Raw genomic sequence first — 27,885 nt, 5'->3', positions numbered from 1 at the left:
ATTTAATATTGGAAAAAATAGCAACACTCGCATTTGTATTTCAAAATGCCAAATGTATGTAAATAAAATGGAATTTTTAAATGAAAATACAATGTGTTCATGAATATGTATTCATTTATGCCGTTATGTATTATCTAATCAATAAACATAAAACTGTAAAGACAACTATATGAAAATTTGAAGATATTTTTCCATTTAAAAAGGAGTCTGGGGCCGGGGATTTAGCTCAGCGGTTCGGTGGCCTGCCTTGCAAGCACAAGGACCCAAGTTCAATCCCTGGTACCAAAAAAAAAGGAGTCTGCATATTCCAAAATGGCTGAGAATCATGTCCTGAGCTATCTAAATTCTTTAACTAGGGAAATGAAATGGAAAGACCATAAATAATATTAAAAATCCTATAGATGGAAGTTCTTTTAGGAAAAACACTTTACTCATGAAAATTAAGATCTCGATAGTCACAAGGATGGCAAGGGAGACCCCCCGAGGACATATTCATGGGGGGAAGGTAGACTATGGGAGATGTGGAGGGAGAGGGAGAGGGTGTTACGATACTTTACACAGAAATTTGGCAAGAGAGAGAGAAAAAGGGAAGATACATTAAAGTCTGATGGGATCATGGTTGTATGTAAGACAGTAAGTCCATCATTGATCAAAATGCCATTATGTGGTACATGACAGTATGTACTTAGACTTTCATCTTCCTGATGAGTTAGTAAAATCTATAGGCAGAAATAATGTCCTAGGTATCCTAGCTCTGAAGTATCCAGCCCCGAGCCTCTCCTACCGAAAGTGTTCAGAAAGGATTGTCTGAATTAAAATGCTGAAGTTCAACAAGGCCTTCTCCACTCATTTGCTCATTTAATAGCCACATGTGTGCCATATTCTGGCACTACCTTGGGCACAAATGACAGGCGAGGCTCATCTGGATGGTCATCAAAACCAGTCTTAGTGGTTATGGTGAAATTGGTTACATCCAGAGTTAATGGTACGAGGTGTGGTGAGCCTGAGTCACATGTAGTGATTCCTGATGTCTAGGTTAGCAATACAGAGGAAAAGGCATAATTTCCTATCTATTATGAATTGTACAACACTTTGTAAGCATAGTCAGTCTGCTCAGAGCTCTAATAGGTACCAGAATATATATCTTATCTAGGACTTATAATTTTATAGATAAAAGCATGTCACATGAAAAATGAGGAAACCAGCTAAATTAGAATGCAGTGAAGTGCTGAAAAGAGAGTAACAATTTCCCCGACTGGATAGATCAGGAAGTAGGAACAGCAGTGCTGATTATGAAAAGGACAAAACCCCAGGGTAGACTCCATTCTGAAGTTCAGATCCCTGTGCTGCCACCTACTTACTATCTTCCCCCTGTCTCTGGCACCCCAACCCGGCTGAATGGTAAAAGTACAGACTGGAATCAGAATGCCTGATTAGTTACAGCTAAATTTTGAGAAGGCCAGGAAAACTTTAAACTTTCTGCTCCTCTCTGTCCTCATTCCTAAGGTAAAGATAATAGTATTTCCTAATGCACAGAGTTTCAAGAACAAATGAGATGAAAACTCAGTAGATGACAGTAATCACTTGGTAACATCAGCTTGTTCTCTTAGCCTCTGTCCCCCCCTGTGACCTGAGGCAATACAGATAAGAAGGGAGATCCAGGTATACCGGTGCACACCTGTAATCCCAGCGCTCTGGGAGGCTGAGGCATAAGGATCACAAATTCAAGCTCAGTCTGGGCAATTTAGTGACTTAGTAAAAGTATTTTTAGTAAAAAGTATTTTTTTTTCAGATCATTTACTTATTAGTACATGTCTGTTATACATAATGTTTACATTACTGGTGTTAGATTAGTACATGCACATAGCAGGTCTTAACTCCTTAATTCCCTTTCCCTCCTCCTTGCCTTTATCTTTTGATCCACTTCCTTTTTGAGAGAGATCTATCTCCCTACTTCCTGGTATCTATCCTCTATTTTAAAAAGGGCTAGGGATGTAACTCAAAGTGAAGGTCCTGAATTCAATCTCTAGTGCAAAATAGGTAAATAAATAAATAAAAGATCCTAATGATATAATGGACAATGTGAAATAGGAAGAAAGGGGCTAAAGGTAGGGAAAGTGGGAGGGGTAGGGGAAAGCTAATAAGGGAAAAGAAAAAAACATGAGAAAATGAAAAAATGGAAATAAAGTGTCTGAAATGGGGAGGAAAGGAGCGGGTGAAGGGATGGCAGGGACAAGGGGAAAAACTGAGAACCAAGGTCTGTCATGTAAAGATACAAGATCCCAATAATGAATGTAACTGTACTGTATACCTAAAATGTACCAATAAACTCAACTAGGAAAACTAACTAACTAACTAACTTTGGGAAAAAAATGTAAAAAAAAAAAATCATCTACCAAAATCTTGTTTAATCTGAACTGAAGTGGTAAATCTCCTTACTATGATGGTAAAATTATGAGAGTCTCTCTTACTGCCATCAAAGGAAATAAAGTTCTACCTGTTTCCAGCATAACAATTGTGCCTTTGCATAAATTCTTAAATTTGTTTGCTTTCAAAATTGACAGAACCTACATAATTGGGCTTACATAAAAATAAAAACAAGTAAACAAAAAATTTTGTGTGAGTTTTACCTCTTGGCTTCCACAGTTGAGTTTCCCAATGGAAATGAAACATTTTATTAGCTTGGGGATGCTCTCTTACCATAACAATTGATCCTAATTATAACATTTTCCCCCTGTCCTTAAAAGGCCTCATCTGAAGCTAAGGTGTTATTTCAAACAAGTTTCTAAATTAGCTTGGCAGATAGCTCCCAGCACCAACTTCATTAAGGGGGGACACATTTTGTACAAAGTCGTGTATATGGATGTTGTTGACAGCCCCACAGCGCCATCACGCCAGGCAGACCTGAGTCACCAGTTGTCTGAGAAACAATTACTTTTAAGGGAACCACAACTGAACAGTTCAAAGTTAAACTACACTTGATTTATGCAAGGAAAAAAATATTCCTCTAGGTCAAAGGACTACATTTTCCTCCCTGCTATCTTGGCCGAATCAGAAAATGAATCCTTGTTCAAAAAATAAATGAAAACTGCTAAAATTAGAAGGATTTGAGAAATTATTTTAATCTTATTATGACTTTTACTCAAATTTTATAGGTGAAGAGGATATTACTAAGGCATAGCTATTTAGTAAATATATGTGTGTGTGCTGCAATACAGAAAGGAAAATAATATCAATAAGCAAACAAAATAAAACAGAAATAACCCTATAAATTTATGATTTCTTGTGAAGGTTATTTGACTCCATTTCAATGGATAAATATACTGAGGAATTTTAATTTCTTTAACTGAGTTTTGGTTCTTTTTGAGGGAGATTCAATGAGAAATTGTCCTCATTTGGTATTTGGTCAAATAGACCCTTGGGAAGAAGCCATATCCAACTTTGCTCTTTCTCATCCCATAATTCTGTGTATTTTAAGTTATTTGATCCTTCGTCCTTCTGGCAGACTGCTCTTGAGGAAAATACTGAACTAGAAAACTCCATCTCTGCTCAGTTTAAAACTCTTATAAAACCAGTTCTTGCTCACACACTCCGAGTAAATAGCTGCTTTAACTCACACACATAGAGGGCCATTGGGAACTCTCAGGTTTTCTAACTCTGAGGCTAACTAGTACTTCAGTTCCTTCTACTGAGAAAATGTTACATATGAAACCATGATTCAAGGACTATCCTTGAATGTAAAATAAAATCTCAGCCATCAACAACAAGTACAGTAGGGTGGTGTCGAAAATATAGTGCTTAAGTGGAACAGAGGCCCAACCTGTCAGGAGGGACACTGGCTGTGAGAGCCAGTTCAGGCAAGTGGCTGGGCACTGGCCTCGCTCAGCCCGCCCAGGTGGGCCCCAGGGCTTGGCTGGGTCTGCCCGCTCTGGCTGCAACTGTGTCTCCTATAGCCTGCTGCTGCTGCTGCTGGGTGTGTGTGTGGGTGAGAGTGTGTGTGTCTGTGCAAGCGACAACCTCTGTGGGTGATGTGTCCTTAGGGACAAGAACACTGTTCTCACTGCCTGTGCCAAAGGCTCCACCCAGAGTTTATGGTGAAACAAATCGCATCATGTTTGTTTAGAGCCTTCTACTTTCTAGGAGGCCCCAGAGGAGCCATTTGCTCTAGCCCCTAGTCATGCAGTCTCAAATTCAGACTTTTTGATATGGTTTACAAATGAGGCTAAAAATTCTGTCTCACAGAGGTGCTAACTGAACTGGAAAGGAAGATCTCTCTCTCTCTCTTTCTCTCTCTCAGTACTGGAGATGTAACTAAGGGCTTTCACACTGCAGTACACTTCCAAGCCTTTTTATTTTTTATTTTGATACAGGGTCTCACTAAAGTTTCTAGGTTGTCTAGGCTGGACTCCAACTTGCAATCCTCCTGCCTCAGCCTCCCAGAGTGCTGGAATTACAGGTGTACACCACCACACCTGAGAGGTTCATCTTTATTTTTTTTCTTCTTTAAAATCTTTATTAAGTTTATTGGTACATTTTAGGTATACAATATAGTTACATTCATCATTGGGATCTTGTACCTATACATGACTCATCTTGGTTCTTATTTTTCCCCATTCCCCAGTATCTTTAAATCTGGTCTAATTACCATCACAAACATTTTAGTGTTTCATGAATCAATGTGTCTACAAATCCTATCATTTCCTGGAGAATATCTTGATGCACACAATAATTTTTTGTTGTCATTATGTTGCCATCCACTTATGAAACACATTTGTAAAGCACAATATTTTTCATGAATTTCCACACTTAATTTTTTACCATGTAGAAAGACTAGAAAAATGGGTGTACCCTGGTATCACCCTAAAAGCCAGTTGAAACAGGAGGCCCGGGGCCCCAGGCCTAGCTTTGCCCAGAGTATCTAGCCTGGTGTTAGAATCTCTCTTCTTTAAAACACCTCTAATTTTCTCCTTCTTAGGGATGTTTGTTTTCACAACATCCCCCTGCAGCCTCCCTTCAAAGACTTCCCCTGAGCAACCCCAGGAAGCCTGAGAGAGCCAGGCCAGAGTGAATTCAAGAGTTGCTTGTTCAGACCAAGCCTGAGAAGGACACTCAGTTGCAGCTTAAGTACAGTCCCTCTTACATACTGACCACCTCTCTGTCTACCACGTGTAAAAAGGAGTCCACCGCTTAAAAATGTTTGAGAGCAACTATCTTAAGGTATTCTTCTGACTGGTGGGAATGTTCATATCTTAAGTCTCAGTCTTGGCATCTTTGGAGGATCAAGTGTAGCCTTTTCAGTGGGTCCATGACTCCAGGTCTGTGTGCCCTGGGCATTGCAGAATCTGCACTCTCATAATCAACATGGCTCTTGGTTTCTGACTTTCTGGCCAAATAGAAAATGAAAAGGTGTGAATGGGGGAAAGGGAGATGTAAGGGAGCTCTCTCCTGAGCCAGTTGTTTGGATCATGAACTACGGAAAGCCTTGGAACTGTGGATGAAGTAGCAGGCATCAAACTTCATCGGCCAAAGACCACTACAGGCAGTTCTGCCCTCGACCAGGACGTGCAATTAAAGCTTAACTTTGCCCTAGAAGGTCAATTTGAATATGTCCATAAACGCTGAAAAGTTTACTAATAGTGTATCTACTTTGAGTCATAGCTTCTTGAAAATGAATTAAGTTCATTAACTTGTAGTCATTGGAACAAAGCATTCTTTCTAAAGAGAGTTGGCCAAAAAAGACCTACTAGAATGCCTCATTGTGTGCCGTGGCATTAAGGGGAAAAGGTTCAATCCTAGAGCTCAGGGGTTCTGTTTTGTTTTTCTGTTTTCTCACATGATTTAACCACCTTTCCCTAGGTTACATAACTCATTGCTCTTTATGCTTTGAGTTTTGCCATTTAGAAATCCAGAAAAAGTTCCTACTTTCAGATCCCAAAGAAAGATGGTAATTAGTAAGAGTATTGTAAACACTCTGAATTTCCTGATAAAAGAAATTATAAGGCCAAATATGGTGGCTCACAGCTGTACTCTCAGCACTCAGGAGGCTGAAGCATAGGATCTCCATAAGTTCAAGGCCAGACTAGACTACATAGTGAGACCCTGTCTCAAGTCGGGGGCGGGGGTTGCTGAGACATAGGGAAGGGAGGGAGAGAGAGAGAACTGAAATTTATATACAGAGAAGCCAAAAGCAGTATTTGACAATTATTATTTCTTCATACTTCAACACCTTTATAAAACCAATCAAGGAATCATCCTAATATTAACAGATGGAATCATTAAGTAACTTGTCAAAACCATACAGCAAGCCTACACAATGGATTCATTTAAACATAAAGGTGTCACAGGATGAGTGCCTTTGAGTATAAAATGATTACAAAGCAAGTTAGGAAAATTTACAGAAGTAATAATGCAGAGTTCGTGTTCATCTAAATGTAAATTATATACAGCATAAGTCAGATGTATATTCATCTGAGATTTTAGGAAAACATTGAGGCATCTCGTCTACATAATAAAGGCTCATTTAAAATTCAACTTGAAAGATGATTTACGTTATTGATTTGTCATTTCTTTATAACAGCATAACAATTACACACTGAGTTAAATTATGAGAATGTATTCAACTTTTACAAGCATAAGCACACATTATCTTCCTTGAAGATAATTGTGAACGTGTATACTCTAAGCTATTAAGGAACACAGTGCTTTTACAGCTGTATCAAAATTTAAGTAGTTAATTTTTTTTCTCATTGAGTTTATTGGTATTTTTTAAGCATACACTACAGTTACATTCAACATCATTGGGATCTTGTACCTTTACATGACAGATCTTGGTTCTCATTTTTTTCCCCATACCCCTGCCTTCTCCCTCTCCCCTGTTTACAAAGACTTGTTTCCATTTTTCCCTTTTCTCATACTTTTTCCTTTCCCTTATTAAATAGTTAATTTTTAATGGTTGCTGAAAAAGTCCCTCCAAGACAGATTCTTTTCATTTTTTGGTGACATTGCCACTGACTCCACTTAGTGAACCTTTTCGTTGTTATCACTACCTCAGCTTGCTGTCTACAGCTTGGTTTCTCAGGAATTCAGAAAAAAGAATTGTGCAACTCTGTTCACACCCAAATACACATTCCCCTTGCCTGCTTCTAGGGCACACTGAGTCAGCAAACAAAGCCATAGGAAGAGGGGCAGCTCTGCTGCAGAGAGATGAAAGATGGCCCCGGGGCTCCATTCTGGACTAGAGGCAGGGCAGGGAGAGAAGGATGAGTGGGGCACAGGGCAGGGAGAAGGACCGTGTCTTCATGGCCGAGAAGGTGCCTCTTCAACTCCATGTAAGGGGCTGTGGAGTGGATTCCAGAGTCAGGAAAACCTCCCAGAGGCAAATGCATTTACATCATTTAGTCTTTAAATCCCAATGTATGGTTTGGGAACATAATACAAGGTTAGGAAGGGCAGAGCTGAGGAAAGCAGTAGGAAGTTGTATTTGATGTCATGTTACAATTCACTTCCAGTTCTTTGGGAGCTCCTCAAATGAATAGGAAGAAGCTGGGACAGGTGTATGGTGTGTCTTGTGAGCATTTGGGGCTAGCAAAGGCGAGGGAAATAAATTAGAACTTCACCCAGCTTCACCTCTGGAAGGCAAAGGTGCAAAAGCAAACCTTAGTTTGAGGAGCCAGTTTTAAAGAAAGCAGGACCAAGCAAAAAAGAGGTTTCACGTTTGGAACAGTCCTCAAGTTCATTACTGATAAGCCCAGAATTTCAAAAGAAAAGTTGTGTTCATTGATTACATAACCGATAATTTTATGAAGCACACTTAAAACTCTGATTCAAAGAACAGTGTTTACATATTGTCCATTAGCAAAGATATGTGAAAAAAAATTGTGAGTTTACAAATGAGACTATGTTGCCAATCAACTTTTCCAAAATGAAAAAGCTTTACACATTGTCTTAGGTATAAAAACTTGATTAGCCCTATCATACCAATAGTGAGTATGTAAGTCCATTCTCTTAACACATAACGTCCCAACACGACTTCGGTCCTCACAATGTTACAGCCCTGGGTCCCTCCAAGTCCCTCCAAACCTTGTCCCCTTTCTCCCGGCTTCCAGCCCGCTCACACGAGTGCGCGTGCGCGCGGGCACACACTCACTCACACTCATGCACGCCCGAGAGGCACAGAGCGCCGCTGTCCCTTCCAGAGAGTCACCGGAGCCCAGAGTCTCACGTTACCTCCCGCGCAGGCAGGATGCCGGCCGCGTCTGGCTCCGTCGCTGCGGTCGCTCTCCACCTCTCTCCCTTTCTGGTTTAGCAGCGTGGGGCCCTCTATGTTTTCAACAGGTACCATGGTCACGTAGAAGTCACAGCCTCTCTCTCGCCACTAAACCACCGTGTCCTGCACCGCCTGCAGGACTGGTCACTTTCCCCATGGTACCGTACTAAAGAAGAGTGCGGGGGAGGACTTCGGGCAAAGCCACTGTGATTTGTGACCAACTTTGTTTCTATTTCCGAAGGCATTGCCCTTTTCGGTGACACAGGCTGTTGCTATTCCGAGCAGCCTATCAGAGGCAGGGGGAGGGCCCTGTCCGGAGAATAGTTGTTGCCTTAGATGCGGAGTTGGAAGGAAGAGGTTAAAAGACTTGCTCACAAGTCTCAGCCATGGTATTTGGCCCTGAGCTGGGGCTAGCTCTTGTATTCCTGGACCTTTAAAAACAGGCAGAGAAAAGAAAGTGCAGATTTAAATGCCAGCCAAGAGTGGTGACAGAACACTCACAGATGGTATCACCTAATATTGCAGAAGAAGAATTTATGCAAAGACATACCAGAAAGAAAAGTGTTAATTTTTTAGCAATACTGTTATAACAAGAGCCAGGACACTTACCAGCTTACACAAAACCTAAAACATCTTTACTGTTTCAGGCTAACTGCAATCGAGGCAAGTGTCTCCTATGCTCCTCTCTTCTAAGGCCTATCAAACAAATCAAGGCCTGCCATGGACTCAGAATACACCGATTATTTAGATGTTGGATATCTTGAGATGACAGCAAATTAGTCCCTTTTGAAATACCTAATTGTCTTTAAAAGAGAGAGAGCTAATCCTCAATCTTCTGGCAGGTTGAATTTTGCTTGGGCAGGAGAAGGACACTTCCCACTCAGGAAGAAGGATGAAATGACCTATCGTGTGGGTGTTCTGGTCATAGAACCTGAAACAAATCAGGATGTGAAGCGGAAGATCGTGTTTCTGATTTGCGAACGTATTTATACAAACAGCCTTACAGAGTGATGCTATTTTACATTTACGTATTTAGCAGATCACATTTATTGAAAAGCCTTATAGAGAAAAATATAATCTTGCTAGAAAATCACTGGAGAGTGAAAACTAAAATCTGTGCAGTATTTATGGGCTAGAAATTGTACTAAACTTGTTAACTGAAGTGATTGTTTTCGGAGGGTAGGGACAACCTTGTGAGACAGGTGCTGATGTTAGAGCTGAGGAAATGGAGGCCGAGTAGTTTGTGGAGCGTCTCACAGGCAGTTACAGCTGGCGCTGTAACTCTCCTCTAGGGTAACTTCTTAGCCCTGCCCTTCTCTGCTAACACTTCCTGCCTTTGCTTTTATTTTTATTAGTACATGGTTGCGGTACCTAATGATTGCATGCATTGTGAGGAGTTGGCACACAATTGTATTACTACAATGGCTTAGGCAACTGCTTTGATTTGTTCCCAAGTTGTGTTAATACCATAGGAGTGGCACTTTCTATCTGTAGACATGTATTTCTCATCAGTTCCCCACCTTCTCTTGGCTTTTGTCTTCTTCTTGTGTAGGACCAGTGACTTGAGGGGGGATGGCTGTGTTCTTGTCCTGGGGGCGTTGAGTGATTGCTTTGTTTCATGAGCCCTAGGACCTGGGTCAGCAAGAAGTTTGCTATAGCAGCTGAACAGGCTCAAGCTAAACCTAATTCCAGATTACCTTGTTGCCTTCTTGCTCTGCTTTTCTCGTAGCCAAAGTATCCAGAGCTCCAAAGGCATAAACTGACCAGAATCCAGAAGGAATGGGGAAACAATGCAATCAACCACCTTCCTTCCTGGTTCACCTAACTCTATTCATCGTCCTGTTGTTGACCTTGACAGGGGGCAATGTTCAGCTCACCTCATTCTCTTACATCAGAGAAAAGCTGGAGGGGGATATTTCTTTCTCTCAGGAAGAAGGGGACATTCTCTTTAAATTCTATTAAGGACCCTATACTCCCTCGAGTGGTTAGCATACTTATAATGAATTTATTATAGTTAGGTGCAGTGATTTGATTAAATCTGTCTCTCCTGGTGGATCACAAGGCCCTCACAGTGTGGACCACATTCCATATGGCTTAGTAGGGTGTTCAGAATTCCTAGACAAGAGCAAATACACAGCAGATACTGCTGGGGTTCAGGCTGTGATACTCCAAGGTGCAGCACCTTAGATGCTGGGTGCTTTGAACCGAAGGCTGTTGGGAGGCCCTCAAAGGCAAAATTTCTCTCAATTCCTCCTGCCCTTCTGTTTCTCAGATACTTTCGCTATCCCAAAACAAATGGTTAAATCAGAATTCCTTTACACAAAGCTAAGCTGCTCTTCCTTAAAGCAAGCCACAAACTTAGAAAGGTCACTCTTCCCCCTGTCCCCTGAAGAAGGCTCCTGACCCATATTCCAGGGAAAGAAATGCTACACAGCAAGCCCAAGAAGAACCTGAACAGGCCTCGCTCCTTGAGGATCCCCCCTCGTTTTGCTGCCATTACATCAACGCTTTTGTCCGCTCACATTTCTACATAGCTGACCATTCTTCATCAAGGCTAAGCAATAACAACCAATCATTTTCCCTGGATCTTTGGGTCTTCATTTCTGAAGGCTCCTGTGTCACACAAAACTTGGATTAAATCAATCTCTATGCTTTTGACTTTTTAACCTGATTTCTCTTACAGTTGTACCAGCCATGACCCTTAAGATGGCTAAGGAAAGGTTTCCTACATTTGTACACATACAGGTAAAGTACTGATTCCCTGTAAATCCAGTAAATTTTATCAATACCAGAGTGTGAGTCAAGTACAGGCACTTGTACCTGTTTGTACATTCATCTACCTAGGTATCCCTGGTTTCTAGGACAATACGCAGTAGACACGCGGTAAGTGTTTGTCAAACAAATGAGTGCTCACAAATGGAGCTTTCAGAGCCAAATACTTAGTTGGTTATTTAGTATGAAGACCTATATGATGATTGGCCATGATACTGTGTACTTCCCTCCTGTCTGCCAATCCCTTTATAGCAAGTGTCACTAAGGGATGTCTCTCTTCCCTAGAGTCTGAAACACTTTCATCACTAAAAGCTATTCACCATCGAGGAATATACAATCTCCATCTGCTGAGAGATAGGCCATTGCTCATAACAGAAATGATCTTGTTACATACCATTTTAGACCACTGCCCATACACAGTGCTACCAAATCCCAAGACACTTCTCATGGTTTATAAACTGACAGAGCAGTGAAGTAAATGCTTCGCTTGGAAAGGAAATGCTACTACTTCCGTGTTGCAGAAATCCAAACTGAGAAGTTTATAACACATGTCCAAGATCAAAAGATATTTTCTGACGTTTTATTATGAAAATGTTGAACCATGCAGGGAAACCTAGATTCCATAACATTTTATGGTCCTTGCCTTTTCACCTATCCGCTACTCCTTCATTCATCCATTGATTCTTATTAGTTTGTATTCCTTTTAAAGTAAGTTGAAATGCTTCATACACATATTGTTAACCAGATCTCAATATTTATAGAGATTCTTTTTATCTCTTCCAGGCAAGTTTATATACAAGGCAGAACATAGACCCTAAGGGTTATCATTAGGTTGTGTTTAGAAAAAGGACACAATCCCAACTCTTACTATGTTACAGAACATGACCATCATCCCAGATATTTCCTTCATATTTCTTCTGAGTAAATTCCCATCCCAACCTCTAGGAGCAACCAATGTTTTGGTTGTTTTTCACTGAAATTACATTTGCCTATTTTAAACCGTCATATCATGAAACTGTAGAGCATTTATTCTTGCATAAGGCTTCTTTCAATGAGTATAATCTGAGATTCATTCATGTCTTTGTGTGTATTAATTGTTCACTCTGGGGGCTGCGGATTTAGCTCAGTGGTTCCAGCAACTGCTTTGCAAGTGCAAGGACCTGAGTTCGATCCCCGGTACCAAAAAAAAAAAAAAAGTTCACTCTGTCATTGCCGAACAGTACTTGGTGGATGTCTACAGTTCAGGGTTTTCTTAACCAGTACATATTCACAGAGTGTGACATTTACATTCCCTGTGTGGACTTCGTACATGTGTGTAACGTATCTTGATTCCTTTTTCGTTGCCCTTTCTCCCCCTGCCTCCATGTCTTGATACATTTCCCATTCGCAAAATCTACCTCCCTATCTCCTATTATCTTTTATTTTGTTCTTTGTTTATACTCCGGGTTTCTCATATAAGAGAAACCATGCAGTATTTAAGCTTATGTATCTGATTTATTTCACTTACCATTTACTCATTTCAAGGCACATCCATTTTCCTGCAGATGATTCAAATGCATCTTTCTTTCTGGCAGAGTAGTTCTCCATTATGTGTAAATATCATATTTTCTTTATCCTTTCATCTGCTGATAGTCAGACAGGCCATAATAAAATCATAACGAATACTGGGAGGCCCCAGGACAGGAGGGAACTCCCTTCCACATTGCTGGTGGGAACGTAAACTAGTACAACCACTATGGAAATCAATATGAAGATTCCTCAAAAAAAACTAAAACTAGAAATTCCATTTGACCCAGCTGTTCTCTATCTATCTACCCAAAAGAATTAAAGGCATCATATTTGGTGGGCCAGGGATTTAGCTCAGTGGTGCTGCCACCTGCCTTGCAAGTGCAATGACTCAAGTTCAATCCCTGGTACTGCCCCAAAAAATAAATAAATAAAAAAGGCATCATATCCAGTTATACATGTAGATCTATGCTTATAGCAGCACAATTCGTAATACACTACAGTTTATGTAGTTTTCAATTGGTGGACACCTGGGCTGTTATCAATTCATAGCTATTATAAATAAGGCTGCTATGAGCATTCTTGCACAAGTCATTATTGTAGAACACAACATTTCAAAGCACAGCAGTCAAGTCTATCTGATTCCAGACCCACATGCTTTCTGCAACACCACGTTGCTTCTCTATAGGGTGCTATATTTATGTGAAATGCACCATCAGAGGTTTTATCCCTAAAGGTTTCATCATAATTTGAACACAAATGGGGAAATATGATATTTATATAAACAAAACATCCAGACACAAATTCAATTTTTATTACCATATCCCAACAAAATATCTGATTATGATTATTGGGATAGATACTTATTTTTCATCTGTTCATATTAGCTACATTAAAGGCCAGGATGTAACTCAGTGCATCACAATTGCCTCTTAAGCGCAAGGTCCTGAGTTCGATCCCTGGTACAATAAATAAGTAAATAAATAAATAAACATATCTAATACATATGTTAGCTACATTGCTTTCTAAAAGTTTCCAATATGAACTGTATGTGGTGTCACACGCATGTAATCCTAGCACTCAGGAGGCTGAGGCAGGAGGATCACTGCAAGTTTGAGGCCAGCCTGGGCTACATAGCTGACTAAAAAAATAAATTTTTTTTCAGTATGTGTAGAATATCAAGAAACATAATATATTGATCAAAGTTCTTCAATTTACAAAATCAGTTAACTTCATTGTGTCCACTTGGAGTAATATTATATAATAAATCATTAAATGAAAGACAATGTAACAATAGAGAAAATGATATTTTATTACTTTATGTGAGAAAATTAGAGGAAAAAATTGTGTATAGAATACAGTAGGTTTTAAAAAATACACATGTATGCTACTTAAGACTAGAAGTATACACAGAAAATTTGAGAAATAATTGTGATAATTAACTGTTGTGTCAATTTGAGAAAGAAACAACCAGGATGTGAGGGTGATCTGGCTGGGACCTCAGTCACCCCACTGACCTCCAGGGTTGACTTGGCTGATCTGGCTGGCTAGGTGGGTGCCCTCTTCCTCCCTCGCCGCTCCATGTGTGTCCCTCTGGAAACTGAGCTTGGTGAAAGAAGGCAACCATCCCTGACAGAGGAGGACTTTTCCTTGGTCAAGGTTATATGAGTACCCATACTCCCCAGCTAGAACCTCCAAATAAGCTCTCAAGATATGACCAGCTGATTGACTTAGCATAGTTCTGGGGAGTGAATGAGGACTTTAGAAGAGGGAAGACCTACCCTGTCTGTGAGTGGAGCCAACCAATATGCTTGTAGGTAGCTTGAATGGAACAAAAAGAGAAAGAAGGAAGGCTTTTTGTATTTCTTTGGAGTAGTCTGGTCTTCACCATTGCCTTGGACTTTTGTCTTGTGTCTTTCAGCTCAGGCTTTTCTACCTTCCAGTGCAGATTCTACTTCCTGATGCCGATTTGAATGGGACTCTGCAGTGAGCTCGATGTCATCAACTACTGAGTGGATTCTTCATATCCTTCAGCATCTTTAGCATGGCCCTAACACTCACTGTGCACTCTGACACTCTGCCAGCCTCTGTGGACACTGAATTGATATCTGAAGTGATGCAGTTAGGGTGGGAAGTCATGAGTAAAACATACTTTAAATTACTGGCTTTCTAGGGATGAAGCTCAGCAAAACAGCACTTGCCTAGCATGCACAAGGCTCTGGGTTCAGATCCCCAGAACCACATATATGCAAAAAATTGTTTATATTTTTATGGTATTATACATATTATAAATATGTCTCAAGAAAAGTTTTCCATACTTAGGACTGCCATATAAGTGGGCCATTCTCATTTGCAGACAGTAAATTTACTTATAAAGCAATTTTTCCAAAATATCCTAGTAAAAATATCTTGAAAAGGGGGAAAGTTTTTCCAATTTGTACAAAGGTACATTTGATTAACTATTGGGATTATTCAGATCATAATTTCCCCAAAGTCACACCAGCATCTTATCCATTAGTTTCCCCCATGTCTGCTTTGTAATGATTAGCAGCACAAAGTGAGCACCCTTCTCCCACTGATATAGTTCCTTTTCCAAATAAATTATTTCTAATTTAAAAATCAAATCCTCTACACCAGTAATGAACTCAATGAGAAAGAAATAATAGCATTCACAATTGCATCAGGAAAAATTAAATACTTAGAAATTTACCTAAGGAAGTGAAAGAGCTCTACAATGAAAACTATAGTACTCTGAAAAAGAAAATTGAAAAGGACATCAGAAAGTGTAAAGATATCCAAGTTACTGGATAGGTGGAACTATTACAGTAAAAATAGCAATTTTACAAAACTGGTACACAGATCTAACACAATCCCAAACAAAATACCAATAGCAGTGGCTGGGAATTTAGCTCAGTGTCACCACGCCTGCCTAGCAAGTGCCAGATCCTGAGTTTGATTACCAGTACCAAACAAACAACAAAAACAAACAACCAAAAATAAGTAAGAGAACTCCTTTCAGAACTAGAGAAAACAATCCTAAAATTCCTATGGAATCAGATGAGACCCAGAATAGCAAAAGAAATGCTGGACAACAAGAGCAAAGCAGGAAACATCACAATTCCAGCCTTCAAATTATATTACAAAACTACAATGATAAAAGCAGCATGGTACTGGCACAAAAACAGACTTGTGGATTGTCTTACTTTTTCTTATTGCTGAGACAAAATACCCAACACCCAAAGTTAAAGGAAGAAAGGTTTATTTCCAATGTAGATTGGCATAGCAGAGGGTCACTGCAGAGGAGAAATAGTCCATGGCAGGCAAAAGGCAGCAAAGACCAGCAAAGTAGCAAGCCAGCAAGGTGACCTGAAACAAGCCTTTCTGTCTTTATATCTTATTCAATCTACACACCCTTAGGCCAGGTAGCCCTCCTACCCTTAATCCTAGCATTGCACTATGAATTAACTCCAGTGTCAGTCTAGATCCAGAAACCCCTGAAAAAATCCTGCCTTTGACTGCCTGAGGGTTTGAGGGGATATCTAGACACAAGCCATAAAGCGGATCAGTGGAACAGAATACAGGATGCAGATATAACCCCAGGGACATTCGGCTATTTGAACTTTAAAATAAATGGACCAAGTATATACACTGGGAAAAGATGGCTTCTTTAATAAATGGTTCTTGGAAACTATAGAGAATGTAACATAGACCCATATCTCTCACCATATACCAAACTATAATAAAAATGGATCAAATATCTAAACGTTAAAAAACAATCTGCTGGAAGACGAAATAGATAAGACTTTTGAAGACATGGATATAGGCAAAGACTTTATGAACAGAACCCCAATTCCACGAGAAATGACATTAAGAATCAATAAATAGGATAATATAGAATTCAAAACTTCTGCACCTCAATGGAAACAACTGACAGAGTGAAGAGACAACCTACAGAATGGAAAAACAATTACCAGCTACACCTTGAACAAAGGACTAGTACTAGAATATATAAGGAACTCAAAAAGATTAGATCCTCAAAATAAGGGGCCAAGAATTTAGCTCAATGATTCTGCCACTTGCCTTGCAAGCACAAGAACCCAAGTTTGATCCCTGGTACCATCAATCAATCAATCAATAAATAAATAAATAAAAAAATAAAAGATTCAATAAAAATAGACAACTGAAATGAATAGATATTTCTCTGAAGAAGAAATACAAATGGCCAATAAATACATGAAAAAATATTCAACATTACTGGCCGTTAGTGAAATGCAAATTAAAATAGCACCAAGATTCCATCTTAGTCAGGAAAGAATTGTTATCAAGAAATCAAATAATAAATGCTGGTGAGGCTGTGGGGGGAAAATGAAAACGTTTACCTTGTTGGTGGGATTGTGAACTGATACAACCACTATGGAAAACAGTATGGAGTTTCCTCAAAAAACTGAAACTAGAAATTTCGTTTGATCCAGCTATTCCCCTTCTAAGTATCTTCCTAAAAGAGTTAAAGACACCAGGCTGGGGATTTAATTCAGTGGTTCTGCCACCTTCTTTGAAAGCACCAGGACCCATGTTTGAGCCCGGTACCAAAAAACAAACAAACAAACAACAACAACACAGAGTTAAAGACACCATATTGCAGTGATACATGATTACCCATGTTTATAGCAGCACAGTTTATAATAGCTCAATCTTGCAAATAGTTGACATGTCTATCAGCAATGAGTGGGTAAAGAAAATGTATTTATACACATAAGAGACTAGAAAGTTACTTTTCCCAGACTTCCTTTCAGTACTGTAGGTGGCCATTAGATGCATCTGCATGTAGTGGGTATGATAGAGAAGCTCTTCTTTGCCCCTTTGGGAGCTTCTCCTAGCCTCTAGGGACCAGCAAACATGAGGTTTTTCTGAGGCAGCACTCATAACTTATTTGTTCCTGGAGATTGCATTTATGGAGGCAGAAGTACTCTGGTCCCTGGGTTAAAACAGTGCTTTCTTGTAAACTCATGGCTCCATTCTGCAGCTTGGGTGGAGGAGCTCTTTGAATTAATCAGACCCTCAAAAACTTTTTTTAAAAAATTCCTTCACTACTATTCCCATGCTCCTTAAGTAGAGAATATCCACGAAAAGCTATTTGATGATTGATTAATCATTTCTTTGATGTGTTAGTCAGCCTCCTGTTGCTGTGACAAAATGCACAAAGGAGGGAAGGCTTATTTTGACTCAAGATTTTAGAGGTCTCTGCCCACGGTCAGCTGGCTCTATTGTTTCTAGGCCTGTGGTGAGGCAGAAACAACATGAAAGAAGGGCATGGTGGGAAAAAGCTGTTCACCTCATGGCTGCCAGAAAACAGAGAGACAGAGGTGGGGTTGGGTAAGAGGGATACACAAAATAATTCCTCCAACTAGGACTCCTCTGAATGTTCCCATTACCTCTCAATAATGCCATTAAATTGTGAATCCAACATTATGAATCAACCCACTGATAAGGTCAGAATCCTCAAGATGTCATCACCTTCCAAAAGCTCCCTCTCTCCACACTGTTACACTGCAGACAAAGCTTTCAGCATGTGAGCTTTTGGGGATATTCCAGATCCAAGACAATTCACTTGTATTAACCTTTCTTTTATACTGTGATGTCAGGAAAATTTGCTTAATCTTACATGATAACAAGCAGCCTTTATTGACTGGAGACCTCTGGTCCTCTTTCATTATATGTCTCTTCCCGTTTCGTAGTCCATAAGGAAGGCACTACAGAGAAAACGACTACTTTCCAAATTTATGTAATCTGAATAATTTTAGGAAACTTAGGAACAGAACACTTACTGAATGGCAAATATCATGCTCAGCTTGTGAAGACCAACTTATAGAATTTTAGCACTTGTGTACATCTTAGAACTTGATGTGGACTTTGATCCTCCTCCTAGGCTTTTTCTCACTCAAAGACAGTTTCTGTTTCAATGATGATTCCTCTCTACATGAAAGAACATTTCTCCTAAGCAGACGCTGGAGAGGCCCGACTGCTTCCTTCACTCACTTCCTTTTGCAGGAACAGAAAGTTGTGCTACCTCTCCTCACAACTTGAAGTGCTCTGCACTGTCTGCCATGAGTTGTCCCCTGCAGACTCTCTGCTTGCCACTGTGACTTGGGCTCTTGAGCTCTACAATCTACTTCCGGTGTAGACTACATAGTGGGAGCCAATCACTGCCTCCTTGCTTAGGAAGTGAATGGGATAGTTCAGGACCTTCTCTTTCAGACCTGTTCTTTCTGAATTGAGTTAGGGAGTTGTTGTATCCTTCAGAGTCTGTTGCAGGAATTTTAAGCAGGAGGGAATTTAATGTTAGGCATTGGGTGCTTACAACATCTTTGGAAGGCCTGAAAGATCAGATTCTAAGCTTCAAGTATAACTCCCAGCTGACTCATCAGCTGAGCTCCTCCATCTAAGCCAACTAACAGAGACATGAGTTCAAGAATGTAGTGCTTTAATCCAGGGACCAAACTATTTCTGCCCCCATAAATGTATTCTCAAGAAGCAATAGGTGCCAGATGCTGCCTCAGGAAGACCTCATGTCTGCCTGTCACTGCAGGTTAGGAGAAACTTCCTAAAGAGGCAAAGAAAAGAGCTTCTCCACCACATCCACCTTTTTGCAAGGCATCTAATGGCCATCCAGATTCCCCTTATAAGGAAATCTGGGAAATGTAGCTTTGTAGTCTCTCCAGTGAGAGGAAAGGTGGCATGGAGATCAAGGGCCACTGTACTGTATCCACTATAATGGCAAATCAGTGGGTTAACAGATTATATGGCGTGGAGCCTGGAGTCAAGCCATGGCAGTCTAAAGCTTGTGCAAGCCTGAGTTAAAACACCCAGAGCAAAAGAGGCAGGCAAAACTTGAGAAAGATGAGTACAGAGAGAAGAGGAGAATGAACATGGCTGCCGTGAAGCAGAGAGATGGAACTCCGTGGCTCCACGAATGTGGTCTTGGCTTGGGGTCTCTATGGGACCCCAGTGTGTTTTAGTTCTCTCGGCCTATACAGTGGTATACTCTTTGCCCTCGTGTCCTTTCCACCTGTGCTCAGTCTTCTTGGACTTCCCCTCCCCCATGTTGGGCCAAATGCCTTTCCTCTCTGCTCTCAGAACATTCGGCAGAACACTAGCCAGAGTGTGCTGCGATGATTCATTACTCTGTTTTCTCTATTATTCTGGAAGCACCGTAAGAGCCAGGTTATGACGACCTTGTCCATACTCCCCCAGAGCCTAGCAGGGTGCCTGAGCCTATGGGTTCTTCACTACAGTAATATTTGTTGAAATAAATGCAGGCGAGAAGGATGGAGAAGAGGCTGTCAGCAATGACATTTCAGCTGGATCTCATCTTGTTTTATTAGCACACTGTTAGGAAAATATGTTCAAGGACAAGCCTCGGTTTTCTTCCTTGCCAGACTTACTAAGTCTGGAGAATCTTTATGCCTCAGACTTCTTATCTCTAAAATGGGACAATAGCAATACACACTCATAGGGTTCTGAGGAGGATAATCGACTTGGTGTTCACACAGTATTTAGACCTGTGTCTGACCATAGAGAGCCTCAGTAAATGTAGCTGTTGTTGTTGTCTCCAGGGGACTCCACAGAAGGAGAAAGTGATGATAAGAACAATGCTGATTCAGGCATGAGGCAATACAAAGTCTCATGCTGGATTTTTATTTTGTTATTCATATGACCTTAAGCAGGTCAAATGATCGCTTTAGGTCGTTTCCTCATCTCTATGATAAGGAGACATTCACTAGCCTTGTATAAAACTGTTCATTGCTCGCCCCGAAGCCAAGCTCACTTACTTTGTCAATATTCCCCTAATGTTCTTTTACAAAATTGTATCCAGTTCTAATGGCCCTGCCAGTGAAAGTTTGCTGCCCCAAGCTAAGAGGTAGGCTTGCAACTGCCTGCCAGTGAACGTACATCACTCTCTAGTCCGTGGGTAGGCTTGTGACAGCCTGCTGTGATAATGAGATGTTCTAGCTTGGAATGTAGGTCTTGAGAGGTAGCTCAAGACTCAGAATAATAATCCTCAATGGTAGACCTCAGAAAAGACCTTATTCTACTTTCCATTATTACCTGGTTCTTCTGAAAAATCCTGGTTCTTCCCAACTCTTTGTTCCTCCTATTAGTCTCTTTAGTTCTGTGAACAACTTTAAAGCCAAGGAACAAATTCATTTTTGGCTAGTGTTACCCAGAGTTCAAACATTCCCTAATATGAAGTCTCTCAAAGGATTTTAGTTAAGATAAAATCAGATAAAGTATTTGAAATCATATTCAGAATTATTAATATAAATATAATCTGTTTCTCAAGACAATGTTAGCAACTTTTGAAGAGAATCAAGTTAATTCTTACTATATTTATTCATCCATTCAAACCACACTCTCACTTTCTAAATAAGGGTGGGTGCTGCATATGGGAGGTAGCCTGGCAACTAAAACAGTGCTGACAAACCAGAAAGGTCCATAGATCTCAGCCTTTACAGTAGTGTGACCTGACTCCACATTTCAGAAAGGCACGTACTCAACTGGAGGCTCCTGAAAACTTTTAACTCCCAGATAAAAATTTTGGAGCTCATTCTAGGACTGGGGAGATAGTTTTCCAGGAAGAGAAATGGCAAGGGTAAAGGAGTATACAATATCTATGCTTTTCAAACTCCATCTTCAGATAATTTATTCCAAGAAATCACATTAGTCAGAGTTCCTGACCTCTTTCTGGTGAGATAAGGTGGAGATAATCAACTTTAGCATAAAGATAGGAATGGATTTGAAAAGATGGCACATTTTCAAGGGCTGGGGACTTAGCTCAGTGGTTCAGTGGACTGCCTCGCAAGCGAAAGGACCTGAGTTCGACCCCCGGTACCACAAAAAAGAAAAGATGGCATTTCTGAGCTTTTCTTCTTCAGAGCTGGTATGTCTCGTGATATTAGTAAGCATTTAGGGCAATTTTTAAAAAGAAGGTGCTATCTCATTCAGAGATCGAGAAAATCTTCATACTGTAAGCTGCTCTCAGTACATCGAAAAGATGGTTTACATCTAAGAAATTTGGCAGAACAGCTGTGCAGAAATATTTTAAGATAACGTTTAGAAGGACACAGTTTGGAAAATTTGCTTTAAGATGTTTATGGAAGTAGGATGGATGGCTTAGTTCTTAGGGCCACCAATCTGAATTTCTCTTCTCTGCTGCCCTCTTCTGATAAGTAGGGAGAAGAGCATGTTTCCAGTCTCACGGACAGAAAAGAGAGGATGTGAGTTGCTGCCAGCACATATTATACTGGGAAAAGCAAGAGAACTGTTTGAGTCCTGGGAGTTGTTTTTGTCAGCTGCACTGTGAAATTTTTATGGCCCCTGTCATCTGCTTGTTTTGTGCCGTATCTGTGCCTGCCAAGGTTTCTTTGAGCCCCCGAGAAAAGGAAATATGAACATTCATTCAGAAATTCATCTTCCATTCCAACATTTATTGTGTGCCTACCATGTGCCTGATGCAAAGTAAAACAATAGAAATAGACCAACTGGAGAGTCATTATCATAGAAGAACCAGAAACTTTTCCAAGCTCTCTGACTACCTTCAGAGCACCTGTACCTAGCTTTCTTTGGACTCTAACATCCTTCCTTTGTAAACATGAATTGTAAATATTGAAGTCTTTGATCTAGATATCTTTCTTCTTATCACATCACACCCAATAGCAGTCTTTGCCCATATTTACAGATCCCAACGCTATATAGTTTGCTTTTTACCTATAAAAGGCCTCCTTGGGTTCATTTAATTGTCACTGTTTCCAAAATTTTTATTTCATTCTGTCTTGTTATATTAAGATTCAGGCAGAATCTGAGCAAGAGAGTATACCATTTGAGGTTACCTGGGGCTCAAAAGGGTATGAACTTTGGAAAGAAATTTTAGTAAAATTCTTAAGATCTAAATGTGTCATTATCCTGTGCTGGTTCAAAAGAAATGGAACACTTCAGAATTTCTACAGAAAAGAAAGAATCATGAAGCAATTTCTAGGCCCTCTATCCCTTTGTAGGCTACCTCAAACTCCACAGTAACTCCTACGTGGCAACAAAGCATCTTTAGAAAATTGTAGAATCTTTTCCAAGTCCAGAACACCACGGTGTGAACCAGACAGGATAAGACACTTGGTCATTTCAGGCATTATTATCATATAGTACTTAGTGAAAAGAGGGGAGTTCAGCGACAGAAAAAAGAAAAGAAATCTTCCAGTATCCTGGGAACATGAACATTATCTTATTCTCTCAATCTGTTCTCAAAACAACCTGCTAACTTTGCACTCTGGGAGCTCTGATGTGTAGTGAGCCTTCTAAGCTCTTCCGAGCAGTTGAAAGTCCTGTATATGATTCTCCTCTGCCTGGAGAAACAGTTCACTTTTCTTGCTATTTGAACTTCTTCCAGACAGGTATAAACAGTACCTTCTATTTCCTTCTAAAAAGGATAGAACTAGGACCTGTATACAATGATGGTTAGGTCAGCAGCGCAATGCCCTCTTCCCCTCACTGTCTGGAACTCTTTGCCACAGAACTCACAGCTATCAGAGTTTGGTCTCTCCCCAGAACTTCACCTTCATCATAGTATTTCTTAATTCTTTTCACAATACACATAATAGTGTCCTCATGGCTAGTGTGCTTATAGTTCATACACTGATCGCATGCAAACAGCACTTTTCTCAGATTGATCCTTCTATCTCTTAATTAAAGGTTTGAAAATGAAAGAAAAGAACTCCCAGATTTGGAGATCAGTGTGTCTAAGGAACCTAACAATTAGCAAACATGTTGATTCAAAGAATGAGCACCTTTCAGAAGAAGAGCGACATCCAGATGCCTTTCTTGATTTATTTCCAGTAAATGAGTTCTGAAGAGCAGATTTACACTCTTCTAAAGTATTTTCTTACAACCTGACCAAGGTAGGGCTCAGAAGATATTTTTTCTGATGTAAAATCATGATTTGATAAGTAAATTGATCCTTGATCACTTATTCTCTTGAGTTTTATAAGGATCTCACTAAAAATCACAGCATGTGAGATCTGAATGTGATCTCAGAAACTATCTGGAGAAGTATCCTCTTTAGACTGGAAGGAAACTGAAGCTCTACATGGTTAAATGATTAGTGATATACTCAACAGTTTCAGTTTATAAAGGAAAGCATAATTATGAGGCAGCAGAATTATTAACTTTATATTATCTATGGTTTGGGATTTTTAGAGTTATTGAAACATATGAAAGTCTAGTTCACTCGGGCTGCAGAACCTAATGCTGAACTGCTGTTCTCTGGGACCTGTGTCACTCTGCTGCCCCCCTGCAAGTGACCGAAGGACCAACAAGGAAAGCATCCTGTCCCAGATCCAAGCATCTTGTCCAACCAAGGAAGAGGACACAGATAAACATTAAACATTGTAAATACACTTTTCTCTTTTCTTATTCTTGTGCATAGTTCCTATTTTCTTCCTTACATGATGACATATTTAAGCACCATGTTGGGCAACTGAGAATGAATAGCATGTCCAAATTTGCTGTGGTTAGGAATTTGAAGATGAATAAAATTTTTGATAATCATTTTGATAATCATTTGAGAGATTTTATTTTACTCATCATCCAAGCATTCATTATGCAGTTCTCTGCCTACTTAATATATGGCAAGAGCCACAATGAAAGTATTCTGAGTTATTCTGGGTGATGAGTGAATTCCATTGTCATACTGTGATGTCTTGAAGAGTAACCAATGTGTGATACATGAAGCTGGCTTTGCTCTTTCACTCATTGGTTTCTAGACCACAGCCCTCAAACAGTTTTGCTCACAAACACCATCAAAACATTTGAAAAACTTAGTGTTTTCACACAATTTAAAATTGCCATCTAAATGTTTTACCATCCATTTAAATAGTTACAAATTCTGTATTTTTCAGAGCACTTTATAATGCATTCATTTAAAAATATATTAATTAAAAAATAGCTATAGATTCAGTCTGTGCATAACACCACCCACCTATCCTAATAGAACTCAATGTCAAATCAGTCAAATAATTCTTTTTTTACTTCAGAATATGTTTAAGCTCACTGTAAATTCAAATGAACACAGTGTGTACTGGGGACCCCTGAAATATTACTGGAAATCTCTGCAGTAGGCTCCAGTCTCCTGCCCAGTGTACGATGAAGGTCAGGGGGTGGGGAAAAACCAAACTAAAAGACATAGCTGAGAGAGACAGAAAGTGGAGGCAGAAGGACTCATGCCAGTGCAACCCACAAAGGCACTGACCAGTCCAAGCCACTGATTTTTATTGGTAATCATTTGGGGTATAGGCAAGCTACAGAAAAGGGCGGTTCTACGTGTGAGGATGCACAGTAGTGCAGTTTCTATGGAAATTAATGTAAACAAGCCTCATAAAGGACAACAATTCTCCAATTAGGAACAGAATAGACAAAGTATGTGGTTATAATTAGAACATTGTCCTTCTAGTAAGAAGGTTTTTAGAGTGGGAATAGAATTTGGGAGCGAGTTATTCTAACCTTTGCATGTAGGCTCTGGCTGAGCTCATTTCTCAAAACAAGCCAGTTGTGGGGTTAACTTTTTACAGCCTGCACTGCTTACAGCCTGCTTTGGGCATAATCAATATTGCGGTCTCCCACAGTCTGTTCTGTGACAGTCTTGTTATTTCTGATTTTTTGTTCTAAAACAGATGGGCAGTAGATGGGAGGAAGGAGAGAAGGAAAGGGACTTATTATTAGTTAAACTTGAGATTTGAAGTTGTAGGAAACAGGCAGGCCCAACCTCCATCTCATTTTACAGATTGTGAAGAACAGCTGGAGTTATCAGTCTGTGAAAAGACGTGGAGTAAACTCAAGCATGTGCTGCTGAGTGAAAGAAGATGATGGAAAAAAGGGTACATATTTCATGACTCCAACTCTGTGGCGTTTTGGAAAAGAAAAAATTATGGAGACAGTAAAGAGATCAATAGTCGCCAGGGGCTGGATGGTAATAAGGGACAAATAGGTGGAGACAGAAGATTTTCAGGAGAGGCAAACTATTTTGTTTGATACTGTGATGGTGAATATATGTCTCAATGTTCAAGCTCACAGAATGGACAACACCAAGAGCAACGCCTAGAGGAGACTAGGGACATAGGGTGATGCTGATGTATTGTCCTAAGTTCATCACTGCATAAATGTACCGCTCTGGCAAGGGAATGTTGGTAGTGGGGGAGAATGTACAGGTAGGGGTATGTGGAAAATCTTTGCTCTGGCTTGGGGACTGTGTACTACTGGTCAATCATGTATGGATACATTGTTTTCTTGGATCAAAGAAGGTCAAGCCCTCTGGATGGGAGATGTAGCTCCATGAAGCAAATAGAAAATTCCACATCATCCTGAGAAGGGGCAAATCTGCAAATCAAAAAATGGAGAACTTAACGGGGTAAGACTGGGTGGGAAGATAGGGAAATATGTCTTCCTTTTGGACTTCAAAGAGAAGGTTTAGGAAGCCAAGGAAAGAATATGTCCAGAGCACCACTGCTGGAAGCCTAGGGTGACAGATGGCTCTTAGATACAAGCAAATGTGGTGCATGACAGAGATAGTCGCATATGACCAGCTCAGGGTCCCTGATCTGAGAGCTGCTGTGTTATTCTTTGTGTCAACACTAGCTGCAGGTTTGGTACCAGGCGACAGCTGGTTCCAGTTCCAATATGGGGAGTGAAAGCAATAGTCTATGCATAGGACATGCTCAAGACAAAAGCTAAAAGACAGCAGCAGTCACCAGAAGGCTTCTCTTTCTCCACTTCTGTAAATACAGACTAGAGCTGTCACCTCTCTCTTTTCCTGCACGCCATGTTCACTGTATCTAAACCCCGCCTAGGAACCTAAGAGGAAGTTTAATGTTTCCAGAGGAAAACAGCCAAAGAGCACCTGTATCCTTAAATAGGCTCTGAGCCTGAGGACTGAAGGGCGAACTGCTCCTCCTTGGGGAGTAACACGAACAGACCTGTGCTAGCTGGTTTACTGGGTATTGAACCTGGGGACATTCCACTGTAATGGTGTAATCTGGGTGTGTCTCGTGAAGATGAAGAGTGAAATCAAGGACAAAGGAGGTCAATAGGAGGAGTATTTATTAAGAAGAGAGGAACAGTGCCCAATAGTGGGGAGGGGGCCTGAAAGGGAGTTGTTACCGGGACTCTTTGTCTAGGAGTGTTCATATCAAAAAATAACTAGGGCTCAGACCACTCTGATTCAAACTGAGGTCAACCTATAAGACTAAAGCAAACTTACTTAAACAAGAAATGGGGCCATGAGGAGTCGAGGCATGTAGGAAGTGTATGTCTGCAGGGGCCTCTTGGCCTTGATCCTGTCTAAATAATTAATTGAAGGAACAAAATGAGAAGGAAAAAATGTTTTCCAGATAGGTAGGAGCAGAAGTTGTTACAGTGGTCATCCATCACCTGGCTTGTTGCTTCCCTTGCTACATCCCAGGATTTCACTGTCCAACTGGTTCTTGTTAATGTTTGACTTTTGGCTCCTGCTTACCAGACAGAGGTCTAGTCGTCCTGACTCTATCTTGGGCCCATTGCCTCTTTAACTACCTGCTATCTTCCATCTAATTTGCCTGTCTATAGTAATCCCCCCTCTGGAGAAGTATCCCTGACCGCCATTAGGGGTGAATGAGTGATGACCAGTCTAATATTTTCCTGCTGATGAGGATCAGAGTAATATTTTCAGCAGTAAGGAGGCACTCTCCAGAGGGTCTAAGAACACCTGATATATGGGGATTTAATAGTTGGAAGCTTTCCTACACCATCATTTGTAGGTGGATGGCTTTCAATCTGGAAAACACAAAGCACATCACATAATTAAATAAGCAAGGTCCAAATAATAGCACTGAAAAATGACTGCTCCAAAGATCAGTGGGAGTTTCCACCAATGTGATGTGATGAAAGCTTTCCATAAAAATGTTTCCCAAGGGATCTCTGAACTAGACATAGCTTGTACTTGTGGGTGAAGGTCTTGAAGGGCCAAATGAAACTTTGTCAGTTATCAGGAACATAAATGCCACACTCAGTTTTAATAATGGCACAGGTCCTGCCCTGAGCAGCTGTTAAAATATCTAAAGTCATCCAATTTTGAAGAACTGCCTATCTCATTCACTTGACTTCAGTATTTAAAAGAAGAATCTTTCTTCAGACACTGCCCCTGAGTGTCAGGGGACATCCTTTGAGCTTCTGGTTAGGGAATCATATTTATTTTTGGATGAAATGAAATTGGCCTTCCTCTCTTGGTGCCTTTAACCAAACTGTTTCCAAGAACATGACATTTT

General features: G+C 40.3%; 1 protein-coding gene across 1 annotated transcript in view; it reads right to left on the bottom strand.

Moving 5' to 3' along the window:
- The window catches only part of Slc2a12 (solute carrier family 2 member 12), a 54,283-nt gene extending 45,780 nt beyond the window's left edge, over positions 1–8,503 (bottom strand). The window contains exon 1 of the mRNA XM_010626529.2: positions 8,227–8,503. Coding sequence (XP_010624831.1) covers positions 8,227–8,341 — 115 coding nt within the window. The 5' untranslated portion in view covers positions 8,342–8,503. The remainder of the gene's footprint in view (positions 1–8,226) is intronic.
- Positions 8,504–27,885: the final 19,382 nt, after the last annotated feature.

The sequence above is a fragment of the Fukomys damarensis genome, unplaced genomic scaffold (assembly GCF_012274545.1).
Source record: "Fukomys damarensis isolate Sample0158 unplaced genomic scaffold, DMR_v1.0_HiC HiC_scaffold_14, whole genome shotgun sequence".
Taxonomy (NCBI): domain Eukaryota; kingdom Metazoa; phylum Chordata; class Mammalia; order Rodentia; family Bathyergidae; genus Fukomys; species Fukomys damarensis.
The sequence above is the reverse complement of the archived record's forward strand: the minus strand, read 5'-3'. Positions and strand labels throughout refer to the sequence as shown.